This window comes from Pyrus communis, chromosome 12 (assembly GCF_963583255.1).
Source record: "Pyrus communis chromosome 12, drPyrComm1.1, whole genome shotgun sequence".
In the NCBI taxonomy this organism is placed as follows: domain Eukaryota; kingdom Viridiplantae; phylum Streptophyta; class Magnoliopsida; order Rosales; family Rosaceae; genus Pyrus; species Pyrus communis.
The window spans coordinates 22,964,936-22,982,767 of NC_084814.1; the positions used below are offsets into that span (position 1 = coordinate 22,964,936).

The window sequence follows — 17,832 nt, forward strand, 5'->3', positions numbered from 1 at the left end:
CTCACCTTTAAATAGGGTTTCAATTAATAATTATTTGAAATGCGCTTAAAACAGAAACCCAAATCCCAAGTAATACTTTGATCACAATAGTTGACCCTGCTTATATAATAATCCACTAGTATTTATCTTAATATACAGCCAAGAATCTAGCAGAAGTTTCAAAGTGAGGGCGCTTTGGTCACCAAAACGAACAAAAAATTGCGAAGACTTCTTGAATATGAATTCTCGATGCATATATATATATATATATGTATGTATGTATATATGACTGTAATTGAGTTGTCTTGAATTAATTATGTATTATCTTATGGAAACTTAAAAGCCTAAAATACATATTAAAAATTTTAAATGAAACAAAATTTAAATTAAAATAATGCTTATCCCGGATCAAATTAGAAGCGTGAATAAGGTATAGAGGCCATTGACCTATTGGGATGTTAATATTCTAAACTAAACTAGCTACAGCAGGTAATTGAAAGCTAAGTTAACTCAAATATATATATCGATCTGATGTTTATTAATATGCATGACCAATTCTAAAGTAGGGAAGATCATCCGTACCATTCATATATAAAGACCAGAGGTGGATGCACATTGGGACCTAGATGATTCTAAGACCATTCAAAGTTCAGAAAATATATATGCGAAGGTCTTCTGATGACCCTCTGAATGTTTTGTACGGGTCCCCTTACACCAAGTGTTTGATGTAATACTTATTAATGCATATATCTACAGGTTGCATGAACAACACTTGACAAATTCTCTCGATATATCGCTGATCAAGTGTTTGACGAAAAGCCTAAGTGAATAAACAAATTTTTTTTTTTTTGTGCGTTTCGCGCTCTATTCCTAGTTCTATCTAAAAACTTGGACCTTTAAAGGTGGTCTAACCAATCTAATTGAAAATTAAGCGTGATTCTTGTGGTATTATCAAGAGTTTCATAACTTAATTAGTAACAAATTAGGTTTAAATATAGGTAATAATAGAGAGACTAATTTTTTTTTAAATAAATTTTGAAGCCAACGATGTTGTGGAAGAGAGAAAAACTTAAACACAATACTTATTGTTAAAGAGAAAAACTTGAACACAATACTATGTTAAAATAAATGTCTTTATCTCAAACAAATTTCACTTGGATCAAATGCACACATTAAACTCTCATCCTGATCGACTCAAGTAATATTTTAACATATCAAGTTTTATTATCTCCTTTGACAAAAAACAAAAAAAAAAAAAAAAAAAAAAAATTGTATTATTTCCAAAGTCGGTACGAAGAGATAGATATATAGCTTGGTTTAAGGCCTAAACAAATTATTTGACGTCAACGTTCTTGATCCCAAGGTTATTTTATACGTACAGAGATAGATATATATACCGTATATAATATATTTAGGAGAAATTTTTAGTTGTGATAGAAACACAAGTAGTACACCATGTGGGTAGGAAATTTTATATTTTAAGTTATTAACATTTTAGCATACATATCATACCATTTATTTAGTGACACGTGTACCGATCACACTGAAAAATCTCTCATATATTTAGATATAAGGGCTGCTCATGGCCGAGTCTTGCGCTTACAAGTGGACTGCTTGTATTTTGATATGGAATATTTAATTTGGGCACAGTTGGGTTGAAGAGCCATCATGTCATGCTTCGTATTGCTTTGCTAAGTAATTTAACAAGGTGTATTGTCTGGCCTTCCATTTCCATAATCTTCTTATACCCTCCTGTGATATATGGTCACGGTTAAGTCGTATCAACATTTTATATTAATTTTTTTATAGAAATAATAAAACAAAAAGTAATAAAAATATAAAATGTTGACGTGGTTTAACTGTGACCACACAAATAGAAGGAGATGAAAAGAATATGGAAATGGAAGGGCAGACACTCCACTTCTGTAATTTAATGGGTTTCAACTTTCAAAGGATTAGCTAATAGAAAATATAGTAATTTAATGGGTTTCAACTTTCAACGGATTAGCTAATAAAAAAATCCCATAATTTGTCTAAGTTTTGAAACACCAAATTTTCCATTTTATTTACTAACTTTTAGTAGTTGTCATTCAAAATAAATTAGCAGCATGATTTGTCAAATGACAATGCACCGAAAAGTAATCCTAGTTTCATTTAGTCGTTTGAAAATTGTGCACAAACATTGACTCATCTAAGGTATAGACACAGTCACATATAGTAGTATAAGGTAGGAGTACTAAAATACGAGACTGTCATAGACAATGTCATATATTTACGTTTATGAAAATTATTCAACGTATATAGCGCGCATACAACTTGCTATAATTTTTGGTATACCTTGGAGAGCTACACCTAATTCTAATACCAATTCCAACATGAACGAATCATGGTATTTACGTTAATAAGGTCAAATTGATGGACAAATGAATCCAAGAAGCAAAATTTTAGAACTGGACCATAATACCTGTATTAACACGTTGACCTAAATTTTAATTTTTCTCTGTAGATACAGAACCCTAATACCCCACCCCTGAAAATAAATCCCCAGCTAGCCAATTAAAGTTTGACCATGATGAACCGATCCCCATGTGAGTTTTGCAAAGTATGAAACTTCAACGATGCAGAATTGGGCGGGGACCGAGTTTTGCGGCGGCAAGCCTTCAAGCCCTTCGAGGTTTTGTTTCTTTCTGGCATGTCATCTCAAATGTTGACGTTGAATTCTTCTTCTTTTTTAAGATAATAAGATTATAATCAAAGTTTGTGATACTACTTAGCATTATGATTTAGTAATATTCATCATGACTTTTAAGTAAGAGCTTTAAGTTTCAATCTTGTCGCACAGACTCGTTGCATCATTTAACTCAAATGAAAGTTTGATATTAAATTATGACTAACTCGTTGTATGGCTTAGTCTAAATTTTTCATCTTTCAGTGTAAATATATTGTTGTGGTGTGTGTATTTCTTTTGCTGCAATTGGAGAACGGGCGCAGTTGACATTTCGTGTGCCGTGGTCATATAAACTAATTAAGAGCTTAATTAATAATATTATATAGGCTATCTCATCTAATATATGAGTTTGAATAATTTCAAGCTTTTAAAGGGTTGAGTCAAATTCTGCATGCTGTCTATATAAGAAGAGGAAGATGGAGGAGGCCCCAAGAATATCAAATTAGCCAAAAGAGGGATAGGAAAAGGAGAGAAAACTGAAGAAAACTATGGAGGCTGCTTTGGGAAAGTCTAATAGCCATGGAGGATCAGAAAGTGAAGAGAAGACAGTAGTTCTTGAATCTAGTAGTATTGCAGATGAGCAAGAAGCTGGTCACAAAGAAGAAATTGTTCTCAAAGTAAGTGAAATTAATAATATTATTGCATCTAAAATTCCTATTTTCTTTCCCAATCTATCAGAATTCAATAAATTCTTGTATATATATGGAGATTGAGTTTGTGATTTGAGAGAATTAATTTATGCAATTTTTGAAGGATTACAAGCTATATTTTGATCTTATATTTCGTAACAAAATTAAAGGAAAATATTTTAGTGTGAGTTTTGTTCAATAATAAAGGTTTTACACGGGCAATATTAATTTGTTATTGATTTTACTTTATGTACGTTGGGTACGTTGAAGGAAATATTACAATTAATTCATATTTTGCTAAAAAATTAAGTTAAAAGGATTAATTTATCATGAACTGTATGTAGGTGTAATTAACAATTAATTCTTTTATTAATATGAACTTCTGTGGATAAAATTACTATGTTACAGGTTGGAAATGGAAGGCCATGCCAGGAGAATAATGAAGTGAAATCATCTTCACCTAAACAAAAAGATTTGAGTTGCAAGCAGGTAAATCCATCTCGTTCACCCAAACAATGAAGAAAATATTATCCCTTTTTTTTTTCTTGCAATCAACCGTATTTTAATGTTAATGAGCACGATTTCTTTTATTATCCTTTTTCTAGTTCTTTTAATTTCAAGTAAATAAAACGTAGATAAATGTCTCTAATCATCCATTGGATTTAAATCCATATCTCTCACTGATTTGATTTTTTTCTCCCCAAGTTATTGGATTTACATTAATTATATTTGAATTTTCATTATTAGAGGTCCTGAAATTAGGGTACATACACCATCAATCAACATCCACAATTTGCTTTCATTATTTAACGAAGATAGTGAAATATTGGAATCGGGCGGTACATAAACCAGAACTATTTTGCCAATCTAGTGGTTTGAAATCAGGGAAGTTGTATGACAGATTTAGTGGCTGTCTAGAGTTGTATGCTTTTGTTTTAAGTATAAAATTAACCTTTGATTAAGATTAGGAATGATCACGTAATAAGAACCAAGCAACGGTGCAGTTATTAGGGTTAGCCTAGTGGTTGCTATATTTAGAGTTCGAAACTCTCTAATGTAACGGAGAAAAAAAAAAAAAGAACCAAACAACGGTGTTCGGTTGACCATTACTGACTCTTATAATTTAACATGTAGCTAACACCGTAGGTTTAATTATTCTTCAATCTTTCAATTTAATTTAATTAGTTCTTCACTCGTCGGTGAATTTTGATAACTATGTATGGTACTTAATTGAACAGATATCAACCACAAGTAATATAAAGGGGTCCTCGGCGGAACCTGATCATTCAGGGGCATCTACTTCACCAAGTATAAAGGAACAGGTACTTCGAGAGCTAGCCTAGGCTTCCATGCATATGTTCACTTTGTTTATTAGCATATTTATATACAGATGAAGAAAATCAGAGGCTAGAGCACTAATTTTTCTGAATTTATTGACAAACATTTAGGATTGTCAGCTTGAATCTGCAAGAGCCGAAATGGGTGAAATTCGAGAAGAAAACCAAAGGCTGAAGAAGTACTTAGATCAGATAACGGAGGAGTACCAGACACTTCAAATGCAGTTATATGACATTCAACAAAAAGCAAACAAGTCCAAGGACATTGCAATTCCAGGTACTAATAAGAATTATGATCAAGATGAGGAATCCGAGCTTGTGTCACTCAGCCTCGGATCATTTTCTGGCAAACCTAAATGGAATCAAAAGAATGATAAAAACCCTAGCACTAGTCAAGGCAAAGTAGAAAATGAGTCAGATGGAGAAAGCTTGTCTTTGGGGCTAGACTGCAAATATGAAGCACCTAAATCAAGTGCTACAACTAATCAAGTGCCCTTGGCCAATCCAAGCCCTGGAAGCAGCCTTGAAGAAGTGCCCAAGGAAGAAGCTGGTGAGACTTGGCCACCAAGAAAAGTTCTCAAGACAGAGAGACCAAGTGGTATGGAAGATGAAGTTGCGCAACAGAGCCCAGCCAAGAAAGCTAGGGTTTCAGTGAGAGCTAGATGTGACACCCCAACGGTTAGTTTAATAGTTCATATGTATACGTGCATGCAAAAATGAAATTTACTAAAGATTGGGAATGTAGCCATGAGATTTCATTTACTAAGTATAATTTTACTTGGACACAGATGAATGATGGATGCCAATGGAGGAAATATGGGCAAAAAATTGCAAAAGGAAATCCATGTCCTCGTGCTTACTACCGTTGCACCGTTGCACCTTCGTGTCCAGTAAGAAAACAGGTAAACACATGCACCTAACTCTGTCGGTGATGACACATCACTTGTCACATGCCATTCACTATATGGTGTCCAGAAATATATTGCATGCTAATTTCTTAATTTGCAATTAATTTAGGTACAAAGATGTGCAGAGGACATGTCCATCTTAATCACCACCTATGAAGGAAATCACAATCACCCACTTCCAATGTCAGCCACAGCAATGGCTTCCACCACCTCTGCAGCCGCTTCCATGCTATTATCCGGCTCATCATCATCAAGCTCCGGCTGCTTGAACCCATCAGCTACCGCCACCAGTACTACCGCTGCGCACGATCTTCATGGTTATAATTTCTATCTTTCTGATAACTCAAAATCCAGATTCTACATACCCAACTCTTCACTCTCATCTTCTGTCCCAACAATCATCTTAGACCTCACTTCAAAACCTTCACCAACATCCAATTCCATGTCCCATTTCAACAAATTCTCTTCGTCATCAAGTTCTTCCCATCAACTTTACCCTCCCACAAGCCTCAACTTTGGATCAAATTCTGAGTCCAGCACCGACATGTCTTGGAGTCAGAATGGGCTCCTTTCCTATGGGACCCACTTACCTCCATATAATATCAATAACAAGAATCAAAGTGCGCCACTAAGTAGTCTTGGAATCAGGCAGCAGCCCATGCAAAACAACATCTACCAAAATTACATGCAGAAGAATATCAACCCTCACCCTAATCCTCCTCAAGGAGTTCCTCATCAATTTCAACCAGACTCTATTGCAGCTGCCACCAAGGCAATCACATCTGACCCTAGCTTTCAATCCGCCTTAGCCGCCGTGCTCACATCAATCATTGGCAGCAACAGTACTGTTGGGACCACTGGCATTACTGGAACCCTAGGTCATATTAATCAAGCAGGTGGTGGAGACAGTAGTATCAGTTTGGCTCAGAAATTCAAATGGAGTGACCACTTTCCAGGAAGTACTACTACTACTACTACATCTTCTTCTTCACCATTCCTTCAATCACAGATAGGTAATAACAGTAGTAGTATTGGATGTGCATCAAGCTATTTGAACAAAACAACTCCGCCGAATTCGCAGCCGGGGAGCTTGATGTTTCTGCCACCTTCATTGCCATTTTCAAGTGCCCCCAAGAGTGCATCTACATCTCCTGATGATACTAGAGATCACAAGAGTTTATAGTTTATGAATTGAAAAATAAATATTTATTATTTGTAAACATTTAATTAATTCAAACAAGGTAATTAAACCGAGTTTTATTTTTTGTGTATTTTAGTCTGTGTTATTTAAGAAATAGCAGTGGTGATGGTAGGGTTGTAAATTGTATTTAATCCTGGACGTGGAAAGGATTGACGATTTGATTAGCTGACATAAGCTTTTACATTTTAAATTGTGTTGTAAAATCGACGGTGTGTGCAGTGTAATAAATAAAACAAGACACAAAATTTACGAGGTTCCTCTACAGTCAGTGTGACTGGAGTACGTCATTGGGACAATGGTAGTGCTTCCATTATAATTTAGAATAATAAGAGTACAAAATAACTCTCTCTATTATCCCCTCTCCTGTTCCTCTCTTTTCTCTCTTCCTCTTCTTCTCTTTTCTCTCTTCCTCTTCTTCTCTTTTCTCTCTTCCTCTTTCTTCTTTCACAATCTCTTCTGTGAACCTCTTCTTCATCTCTCATTCATTTTATAAGCAAAGAACACTATTCACTTTACAAATTTTCCACAAACGAATAGTGAAAATAATGTGAATCAGTAGTAACAAATTATTCATGTGGGTCATCCACATTATTCACAACAAATTGTGTATTATATTTATTTACGTGCCAAACACATCTCTAACACTTTGGTGTACGTCTTGGATAAAGATGTTTCATATCTCCAAATGTAAAAATAACCTAGAGATTAATAGTCAAATTATGTATAAACTTTATTCGCCTAGCAAGCAAGAAGGGGAAAGGCCTCCTATATAGAAGGGATCCCCAATTTTTTTTTTTTAATAAAAAAATAGGGATTAGTTGTTGGGATCACACCATATCTAACTTTAACGATCCAAACTATCTATTTTTTCAAGTTGCACCTCATAGATCATTCTTGCAAAATAGTAGGTCAAAGCTTTTTATAAGAAAAGTAAAAAGCTGGAATCCAAGAAGATTGTAAATTGCAAACAAAATAGCTAACAAGTCAGTGTAAGAAAGAGAGTGAGTGAGATAATCAATAGAAAATATCCATTCATTTGGACTCCCTTAGCCAAATCGAAAATATTTGAGACATCTAAGAAATTAACAAACCATTTGTTCTATAAGAAACAATAAAATTTCATCGTGATAATTAGATATGCAAATAGTTTCGGATTGAATTGAATTTTTGCATGGTGATCTATGAATTAAAACTTGCAAAATAGAAGGTTCGGATCGTTGAAACTAGATATGAAATGAGTCTCACAACTAATCCCTATTTTTTTCAAAAATGAGAATCTCTTCCCTTAAGAGGGACTGATATATTACTAAAACTTGATTAAAAAAATGTATATAAACGCTCTGCCCCGCTACAAGAAATGAAGCAGTCGCGAAATGGAAAAGAGGCGATCGAACGACTAAATTAAAACCCAACCAAGCCACCTTAAGTTCTTTGCCTGAATCTGCATCATTTTTTAGCTACCTCATGAACTTTTAAGGAGACAATAAAGGAGCAAGAGGAGATGATGAAAATTTTAGCTGGCAAATACAATGTGATTATAATTTGTAAAGATCAAACCACACATGAATCATGGTTTAGAAAAGGAGCGGTAATGGACTGTTTATATATTTTTTTCACACAACGAATTTCACCTGTATTGACAGGTGGCAATTATTTATTAAAAAGTATAATCGTTGTTAACGAAGTATAAACACATGTCTTTCTATGAATCTTATGCACGTTAGTGGGATTGTTGTTTATGTACGAGTGTGATATTTGACAATGAATTGTTAATACTTGTCTTTCTTTATTATGAATGTAATTCACATCGACGATTGATTGTTGGTCTTGTAATCATATACGAGTGTTATTGTTGATAACAAAATTGTTAAAATACATCTTCTTTTTTTCTCCAATAAATCTTACATACATTAATAGTTGACAATTATCTATACAACAATATTATTGTTAAAATTCGAACTCAGAAACTTCACATACAAGAGTAAACGCTATTAGCCGCCTCCCATAAAAATAGAAACCATAAAAATGAAAAAGAAAAGGTAGAGAAAATATTCCTCCGTCCACTATTTTAGGAGAAAAGCAGATAAAGAAAGAGAAGGCCAACTAGCAGGTGGGGCGGGGACAGTGCTGAGTAGACCGACCCCACCACAAAATTCCCGAATTCTTCTTCACTTGAGAATTAAATTAAATATTTGGTGTGATAAAAGCTAGTACAAAACGAAACTCCATCGCTCTCTCTTTCTCTCTCTCACGGGAGCTCTGTGTTCCTCTCCCCCCTAACCTAATGGCTTCGGCTTCGATCTGATCAAACCCACCTCCAAAACCCTTCCTTGATCACCATCATCAGCAACCCAATTCTGAGCCTGCTCGGATCGGGACCTCTTGGAGATTCGGAGCTCCAGGTGAGATAATTTTCCCCAAATTTCCCCCAAATTGTATTCAATTTTATGTCGTTTCAATTCGTTTTCCATTTTAATTTGGAATTGTTGATATTTTACGCGGGTAGCGCATGTATAATCAGAAAGAATCAATTTTTGTATTGGACTGGGGTCAAATTGTCCAGCTTTGTTAGCTATTTGGTCCCCTGTGTATCTGTAATCTGAATAATATGAATTAGGGTTTTTCGGTTAGTGTCCAAGTAGTGAAGAAAGGATGATTCTTTTTTGTTATTATGCATATTTAAGCTGTAAACATCTGAAAAGCTGCTTAATTGAAGTGAAATTTCCGGTTTTTGAGCTCGATTTCAAGTCTTGATCTTTGAATTTGTTTATATGTAGCTCAGCTGAAGCTATCTAAGTCGTAGTTTAAAGTATTTGTATTGGTAATTATGTGTTTCCGTTGGGCAAATTGAGTTGCCCCAGTATATTTTGTGTGCAATTTGGTGTAGAAAAGTGGTTTTTGATGTTTTGGCTGGCATTGGAAAAAAGATGAAATTGGTTTTTGCTCAATGCATGGTTAATCTTAAATACAGTTTATTAAATGGGATTGATGATATATAGGTGGTAGCAAATTAGCGATGTCAACTCCTGCAAGGAAGAGGCTGATGAGAGACTTCAAGAGGCTGCAACAGGACCCGCCTGCAGGGATTAGTGGGGCGCCACAGGATAACAATATAATGTTGTGGAATGCTGTTATATTTGGGTAAGTTGGAAAAATGCAGTGCATAAAAGAAATCTACTGTTGTTTTCTCTTCTATTTTGCAACATTAATTTTTCATTTTTCCGGTACGTTTAAGTACGGTTGGATAAGCAATTTCTCGTTTCTTGTCTGGTTTGGATTGCAGTCCCGATGATACTCCTTGGGATGGAGGTCAGTTAATTCTTGCACTGAAGCTTTTGATTATGTTAATGCGTTTCAGACGTGGGATATTCTATTCTCAGTTTTACATTCAGGAATGAAGACAAACATCCTGTACAGAACTTTACGTTATTCTTTAGTTTAACAGTGTGGAATCACAATTTCTGTTTTGTTTTTCTTTCAGAGTTTAAGCTTTCTTCTTGATGAATTAATTAGATAATTTCCTCCATTGTTTGTGTGGTTGTGCCATTTTTCTCATTGATGTGACAATGGTATGCATATTTCTGTTAAACAAGCTTAACTATGTTGATATATACATTAACGAACTTTACTTGGAGCTATACAGGCACGTTTAAGTTGACTCTTCAGTTTACGGAGGATTATCCAAACAAACCACCAACAGTCCGGTTTGTTTCTAGGATGTTTCATCCAAATAGTAAGTTGGAGCGCACATATCCTGACATGAGCATTTACTTCGTGTTACTCGTTAAACAATTCTCCTCTGGTTTATAACTTCAATATTCTCCCACATTTGGTCAGTTTATGCGGATGGAAGTATTTGTTTGGATATTTTACAGAATCAGTGGAGTCCTATATATGACGTGGCAGCTATACTGACGTCCATCCAGGTATGGTTTGATTGTGTGTGTAGCATTGTTATTTCCTTGGTTATATTTATGAATCTACAAAGCAGGTAACCAGGTAATCATGTGAAAAGAAGCATATATATAGCTTAAGAGATCATCTTTTGGATGTTAATATTTTGTTTCTGCACCTTAGTGTCTCAAGGAAGAAGGTTATAGTAGTACCCTGCACATGTAAACACGGGTTTATACGTTGAGAAGATCCTAACTGTTTGTATTTGTTTATTGCAGTCACTACTATGTGATCCCAACCCAAACTCTCCTGCAAATTCAGAAGCTGCTCGCATGTTTAGCGAGAACAAGCGTGAGTACAACCGAAGAGTGAGGGAAATCGTGGAACAGAGTTGGACAGCAGACTAACCCCGTCAGGGGGGGAACTTGTAGGACTGCCCGAATTTGTCCGAAGGGGTCTTATGAGTAGCATGGCTGCTGTGAGAATCATTGTGCAAACTTATCAACATTTATCCTGTATTTTCAAGGTTTTCATCCCGAATTACGACGCTTAGGATTTGCTTTGTCTTTTTTAAGAATATGTCTTGCCAGTTGACATTGGTGAAGCTCATGTAAAATAGTGTTGTGTATCAATTTGCATTGGTTTGTTAAGAACTTGGTTCAGTATTTATCAAAATCTATGGTGAGTGCAAGAAAATTGAATTTCATTGCCGACGTTGGAAATCACTCTAAACCTAAAGGATGTAAAATATAGTGTAAGCAATATTCTACTGATCTAAACTTCTTGAAGGGGATTCAAACTTTTAGATGAATAGCTAGACTGGAAGAAAATGTTGGAAGTTTCAAAGAGATGGGCTGCAGTCCACCTCTAATAGCATTGATACCGCCTCACTTTTTATTTTCTTTTTTAATTTTTATAAACAAACGATATTATCTACATTAAGGAAATGGTGTGGACTTAGCCTCACAATGGGCTAGCAAAAATGTGATTCAAATTTGCCTATAACGATAATCGAACCTAAAACCTCTCACTTACAAGTGAAGAGGAATACCACTAAACTGTAGCATTTAGTGGTAATAACGCCCCACTTAATCACTCATGCAATCAATAAGTGTGGAATTTTATACACAAGGCTTCAATCCAGTTAGACATTGAACCATTTCATATAAGTTATATCTTTTAACATCTGACGTGGGATTTTTTACTTTATTAAAAAATCTCTTCTACCCAATTACTCTAGTCGATTATCTGTTGTATTTTTCGTGTTGTTCTCTCATTACAAAGAATGTAAGACCTTTTTTTTCTTTCTACAGTATTGAGTTTGAAGTATTTTATCTTAAGTTTAATATTACAAAGAAAATATATTTCGGACTTTCCAAACTTAAGCCCTAAGTTTTACTGTTTACTTAGTAAACTTCCCAAACAAGTACTTAAAAACTTAATAGAGCGGTCACTAACTAGTACTACATAAAAATAAAGGGCTTCAGGCTCGATCGATCATTATTCAGAACTTCCATTACCTTCATTCACTACCCAACATGTTGGTCGACCTTTCCCACAACCCTCTCCCTCTTTACTTCCCATGGCTCATGCTTCCTGACCACCACCGTCACCACCACCACCACCACCACAACGCCCGTGACGGCATTGAAGCTTACGAAAACCAACACCTGAAGTGTTTCTTCAGCCTTTACGCGCACCAAGTCCACTGTCTCGAACTGCCCGAGGCTTTCGAAAAGACTGTATGTGGCTCGTCACCCGGTTGGCTAATCTTGCGCGACGAAACTACGTCGTTGGTCACCCTCCTCAACCCTCTCAACCGCGCCCAAATCGCTCTCCCAGAGCTCTCCTCCTCTCCGTTTTATGATCAAGACCCTTCACGTGTTCTTCACAAAGCTGTGCTATCCTCAGATCCTTCTCGCTGTCCGTTTGATTACAAAGTGTTGGCGATTTTCGGAGAGAAGCGAAGGCTCATATGTTACAAAGCGAGGGAAAAGACGTGGACAATGCTACACGATGCAGGGAATAACTATGAAGACATTATTTTGTTTAATGGGGAGGAGTTGCTTGCCACTACTGAGATTGGAAAGCTCGTTTTATGCGATCTCGATGATGATGGCTGGTTTTCGCCGAGCGTTGATGAAATCGCTCCCCCTTTTACCTTCAAAGGTGGCAAAGTTTATCTTGTCGGCATTGGCGGAGAGCTCGTGATGCTGATAAGGTTTGTGCAGGACAACCCTCGTTACGGCCATGAGACTTATGACTTTGAGGCTTACAGGTATGAACAGTTCGAAAGCGAATGGGAAGCCATCAACGGCTTAGGGGAATGGACGATTTTCGTGGGGCATAATCACGCTACTGCCATTAAAGCTCAAGATTTCAAGGGCCTGATAAAACCTAACTGCATCTACTTCACTGACGAGAGTTTGGACATGGAAGATAGCTTGATGGTTGGCCACGATTCGGGAATCTTTAGCATGGAAGAAGGAAAATTTGAGGCGCTCGGATGTGATTTGAGTGGATTCACGTACGTTTGGCCTCGTCCGGTCTAGTTTATGCCTAACATGGCTTGAAACATGTATTTCTTTGGATGTTTTTCTCTTTAATGTACAATTACGAATGTTGTTTAGAGCAACAATTCAAAGGATAGATGTAATTTTCATGTTCTGTTTTATGGATGATTCCACGTTGATTCAAATAGTAATCGAAGATCAAGACACGATTTTGTAACATTTGCTTTTCTTTACTTCATTTCTTCTGTACTTTATTTTAATTTTCTTCAAATCGCTTCTTATTTTCTTTTGAATCGTGACGTTCTCATTAGCAATTCAATCCATGACATAAATTGTAACATAAATCACATAATTCACAGGTTACTGTACTGCAGAAGAAGAAAAAAGAATCGCAAACGCTTTGGATGAACAGAAATCACAAACTAATGCCTAACCTAAAAAAGTACAAGATTATGCCACAAAATAGTACATACTTGACCAACAAATACTTTGGTTCAGCACAAGACATCACCAGCAAACTGTATCACAATAACCAAACAAAGCCCGGTTTTAATCCAACGGCGGACGAATACTCTTGTTTAACTTGTACACCGAAAAACTTCGAGCCTCTGAAACCTTTACACAGGAAATCCCCAAAGAGAATAAAATGAAGACAAACCCAACAAGAACAAGAGAATGGCATCGGCGTTTTCTGTATGTTTACGCTTCAGTCACATTGATAGCTTCCGTCGAGGGAGCATCCTACAGCAGACAGATTAAGATACTGTCAGTGTTAGTCAAGATTAAATTGCAGTTTAACAAACAAGGCTAACTGAGTATGCGAAACCGTAGTGTAACAAACTCACCTGATTTTCTTTGTTCTCCTGAAGTGCTTCTTCTGCACGAGTAGGGTTAACTGAGTCTGCGGCAACGTTGAACTATTAAATAATGCACAACAGAGGTAAAGGAAAGATGATTACGCATAGGACACACTCGACTGACTAACCTTGTTCACAAGCAGTTTGATTCCCCTGCTTCTTCTTCCTGTCCTTTACTTTGTTAGAATCTTGCACACTCGGCTTCTGGGGTTTCTTAACAGTAGATACGCGAGCACCATTGTCACATACAGGTCCTGAATTCGAAGAACTCTTTGCTGAAGATGCCCTAGTCCTCGCTGCAGGAGTGCTTTTTGGGGCAATCTCCTTCTTGGCTGCGGCCTTCACGGGAGAAACTTGAGCAGCTTCAGTGTTCAATGACTTGGGTTTCAGTTTCCCACTTCCCATTGTAGAAGAGCAGCTCTTGGCATCATCATCAGAAGATCGATTCCCCTCGTCAAGCACCTGAGAACAGGTTTCAGAAACCTGAGCCTGCTCATTTACTACAACAGTTTTGCTCTCCAGTAATTCCTTCAGAGGGTCTTCAAGGTCACTAAGCTCGTTGCGATCAACGTAAGATTTTAGCTCATGGCGCAGTTGAAGAGACTGACAAAATTTGAAGAAAATGACAGCATATTCAGTTAATCTCGCATCCACATAAAATTTAGAGTGGATAAGCAGTCAAATGTTCAACCCAAAAGGTGTGAAATGGGAAATGGAAACAATGGGACACACAAGTTGTACCTCACATCCAGCCTCCAAGGCTAGTTTGAAAAACCCGAGTGAAATTGAGTGCTTGGCAGCAGCCTCAGAAAGCTTAATTTGCTGCAGCCAGTAAGATGGTGAGGCCAGAACATTGAACTTCTTCCTGCTTGTCGGTCTAGAAACATCAGAAGAAGCAGGGGATTCACTTCTCACAGACCTCCTTGATCTAGCCTCAGAAATTGGAGTGATGTTGCCACCAAGTTTCGGCGCTGGAGTAGTGGGCGGCTTGGAAGGAACAGAGAGCCTTCTGGCCGGCTTGGCAGGCTTGTCCTTGCCAGAGAGATCAAGAACCCCCACACTTTTACTCATATTTGATGCAGGCCTTCCCCTAAAACAAAGAAACATCCCACATAAACCTCAACCAATTATCGAATCACATCAAAGCTCAAAACCACTCTGCTTATGCATAGAATAAACAACCATGGTGAAAAATCATAAGGGAATTGGGACTAATCTGTAGCTTAACATTTGTGTAACCCCCAAACCCGAAAAAACGCAACTCGTAACTCTATTCTTAAGTGACAAAATATATCAGCAACTTAGCCGTTATAGATTGCCAAAGATTGCAAAACACAGAACAAACTCAGCATTGCTCGAGCAGTATCAACAATTCTCCACAACAAAAGTTCGATCTTTCCCCTAAAGCAATTAACATTTGCTAATACACCATCAAATTGTTCAATTTATGTCAATTGGGACATCTTACATGCCTACAATTTCCCCAAACTTTAAATTTTCACCCCGAATCTGATAAATTAAATGGCTTTTCCTACTGCCTCTTCGAAACATGCAATCGAAACCATCCCAATCACCAGATTCTAATTGCAAGTGAAATCATATAAAACATCAGCCCTATCACATCGCCATCATCAAACCATACCTCTTGGTGGCAGAATTGTTAGGGGGTTCAACGGCCGCAGCCGGCAGCTTCTCCTCCTTCGTTTTAGACCCCGAACGGAGCGCATACCGAAGAAGCTTCCCTGAAACAACCGAAATCCACACCCAAATCTCACAAAAAATAATTCACAAAATTCCCAAACAAACCCACAAAGATTATGACTTTACCAGATTGGGCAGATTGAGCAGATTGGGGTTCCTCCATCCGATCGAATCGATTGAATTCTCAAATTCTTCTTCTTTTTTCCTTCACTTCTGTAAGCAACAACGTCTCAGAAACTGGCTTTTATATTCAATTTCCCTCTTTTTCTTTTTTCCTTATTTTTTTTGAGTTATTGTTTGGGCGGCAAAGCTGTAGGAATACCCCCACAACGCAAACTCAAATTCCGCCACACGCGCCTCGATGACGGAATCCCGCCTACTCGCGTTCTGATGCGCTCCTCTCCCCAACGTTCTCCACGTGTCAAGCCCTCCATGGTCGCACTAGATTTTAGTCGGCGGGACTTTTGTTTTCCGCAATGTTCGCAGTTTTTGTTACGCTGCGATGGAGCGGAGGGGATTAGGAACGGATGTCGACACGTGGACGGCTAACGTCTACGATGATGAATTAAACGGCTGGCGCCGCATGGGGCCCGCGGATATTATATTTTTAGAAGATAAAAGTTCGAATTTTGAATTTCAAATCCTGAGCCGTTGAAACCGCTTTTGCGGTTAAGAATTTTGACGAGATAGACGGAGGTCGTTTTTTCAGCTTTTTCCTTTTGTCTCCCGGTCAAAAAAAAAAAAAAAAAAAAAATGTTGTTTTCTTTTGTCTTTTGGGTCGGACTTTGTTTTTTAATGGGCTTGGGTAGCAATGATGGGCGAGCTTCTCCGGCCCATTGGGCCAAACACGAAATGGATGTAATGACGCACATGTCCCGTAGCTCGCACTAAAATCTCTCTCCGTAGAACTCAGGTGTTGTGAAATTTAATACAGTAGAACATGTGTCGATTATTCGTGATTAATTTCGTTAGATAAGAATATGAAATTCTAGTTTCCAAAATATTATCTCATGCCAAATTGTCTTAAGGTTTATATGGAAGTGCGTTTAAAATGACTGAAAACGTTTTTAAAAAAATATGTTTTTGGGTTTCAAAAGCACTTGAAGTGTTTTCTGCAAGAAGCACCAGTTATATGTTTTTTGCAGGAAGCACTCCAAGTGTTTTTCTAAAATTCTTACATTTTTACTAAAAATTGATTCTAAAAATATTTTTTTTACCAAAAACGCTTTAGATTTTTAAAGGTACTTCTAAATAAGCTATTAGTAGTGTAGTGTAATTACTAATTATGTTTGTTGGTTGGATTGACAACTTGGTCCTAACTGTACTTGATTTGGCAGGGCATTTACCTTTGCCGTTGTAGTAGGTTAGCATTCAATTGATGGTACGGTTGTTAGATGACATGTCCTACACATGTATGTTGAAATATGAGATTGTAAATAGTACCAACCCCAAGGCCACGAAGTATTTTATCATTCCAACAAACCAATAAGATGTAAATGATGTTTCCCAAAAAAAAAAAAAAAAAAAAAAAAAAAAGATGTAAATGATTTCTCTCATACTACAGTTCAATGTATTTTTTTTAAGTGTGTAACTGAGCAAACAAGTCGTGTTTATCGTGTTCGTATTGTTTTTGTGTTATTCCCGTTATTTTAACGGATTCTTAATAGGTGGTTCGACAATAATCCGATTAGTTAACAAATTATGTCGTTTCGTGTCGAGTTAACATGTCATGCTAGAAATTTTCATGTGTGATGTTTAGATTTGGCAAAAGATATCTTATCAGGTTCTTACCAGGTGATCCGATATGACCCAACTTATTTACAAATTGGCCCAAACCTTTTAATATCGTATTGTTTCGTGTGAGTTAATGGTCGTAGAAATGTTTTTAATTGTATAATAAACAAAGAAAATAATTTGTATATGCTCTTTCCTTATTCAGTACACCTCTATTAAGAACGTACGCATATAGAAAAAAATGACGTGCGAAAACCACTATCTTAAGTTTGTTTCAAATTGAGATTTCTTCTTGGTACAAACCCATCTATTAGTCACAACAAAGAAGTACAACACAAGATAGGAGAAAAA

The 17,832-nt window shown here is 36.8% G+C and overlaps 4 protein-coding genes across 5 annotated transcripts; 3 read left to right on the forward strand and 1 right to left on the reverse strand.

Moving 5' to 3' along the window:
* Positions 1 to 3,144: 3,144 nt before the first annotated feature.
* LOC137711607 (WRKY transcription factor 72B-like) lies at positions 3,145 to 7,030 on the forward strand. Its single transcript, XM_068450864.1, has 6 exons — positions 3,145 to 3,324; positions 3,745 to 3,825; positions 4,575 to 4,658; positions 4,785 to 5,351; positions 5,462 to 5,575; positions 5,691 to 7,030. The coding sequence occupies exons 1-6, from the start codon at positions 3,196 to 3,198 to the stop codon at positions 6,762 to 6,764; spliced, it is 2,049 nt and encodes a 682-aa protein (XP_068306965.1). The 5' UTR covers positions 3,145 to 3,195; the 3' UTR covers positions 6,765 to 7,030.
* A 2,015-nt stretch (positions 7,031 to 9,045) lies between these two features.
* LOC137709880 (ubiquitin-conjugating enzyme E2 2) lies at positions 9,046 to 11,382 on the forward strand. Its single transcript, XM_068448859.1, has 6 exons — positions 9,046 to 9,184; positions 9,782 to 9,923; positions 10,066 to 10,091; positions 10,426 to 10,515; positions 10,620 to 10,708; positions 10,955 to 11,382. The coding sequence occupies exons 2-6, from the start codon at positions 9,799 to 9,801 to the stop codon at positions 11,081 to 11,083; spliced, it is 459 nt and encodes a 152-aa protein (XP_068304960.1). The 5' UTR covers positions 9,046 to 9,184; positions 9,782 to 9,798; the 3' UTR covers positions 11,084 to 11,382.
* An 832-nt stretch (positions 11,383 to 12,214) lies between these two features.
* LOC137709762 (F-box protein SKIP23-like) lies at positions 12,215 to 13,387 on the forward strand. Its single transcript, XM_068448746.1, has one exon. The coding sequence runs from the start codon at positions 12,215 to 12,217 to the stop codon at positions 13,226 to 13,228; it is 1,014 nt and encodes a 337-aa protein (XP_068304847.1). The 3' UTR covers positions 13,229 to 13,387.
* A 107-nt stretch (positions 13,388 to 13,494) lies between these two features.
* On the reverse strand, positions 13,495 to 15,953 carry LOC137711227 (uncharacterized). 2 transcript variants are annotated; one of them, XM_068450454.1, is made up of 6 exons: positions 15,883 to 15,953; positions 15,689 to 15,788; positions 14,788 to 15,136; positions 14,175 to 14,649; positions 14,035 to 14,090; positions 13,495 to 13,930 (listed from the first exon to the last, which is right to left on the reverse strand). In XM_068450454.1, exons 1-6 carry the CDS (start codon positions 15,908 to 15,910, stop codon positions 13,889 to 13,891), a joined length of 1,050 nt encoding a protein of 349 aa, XP_068306555.1. In that variant the 5' UTR covers positions 15,911 to 15,953; the 3' UTR covers positions 13,495 to 13,888. The 2 variants fall into 2 exon arrangements, with proteins under 2 accessions (XP_068306555.1, XP_068306554.1); XM_068450453.1 differs by having other exon boundaries at positions 15,874 to 15,952.
* Positions 15,954 to 17,832: the final 1,879 nt, after the last annotated feature.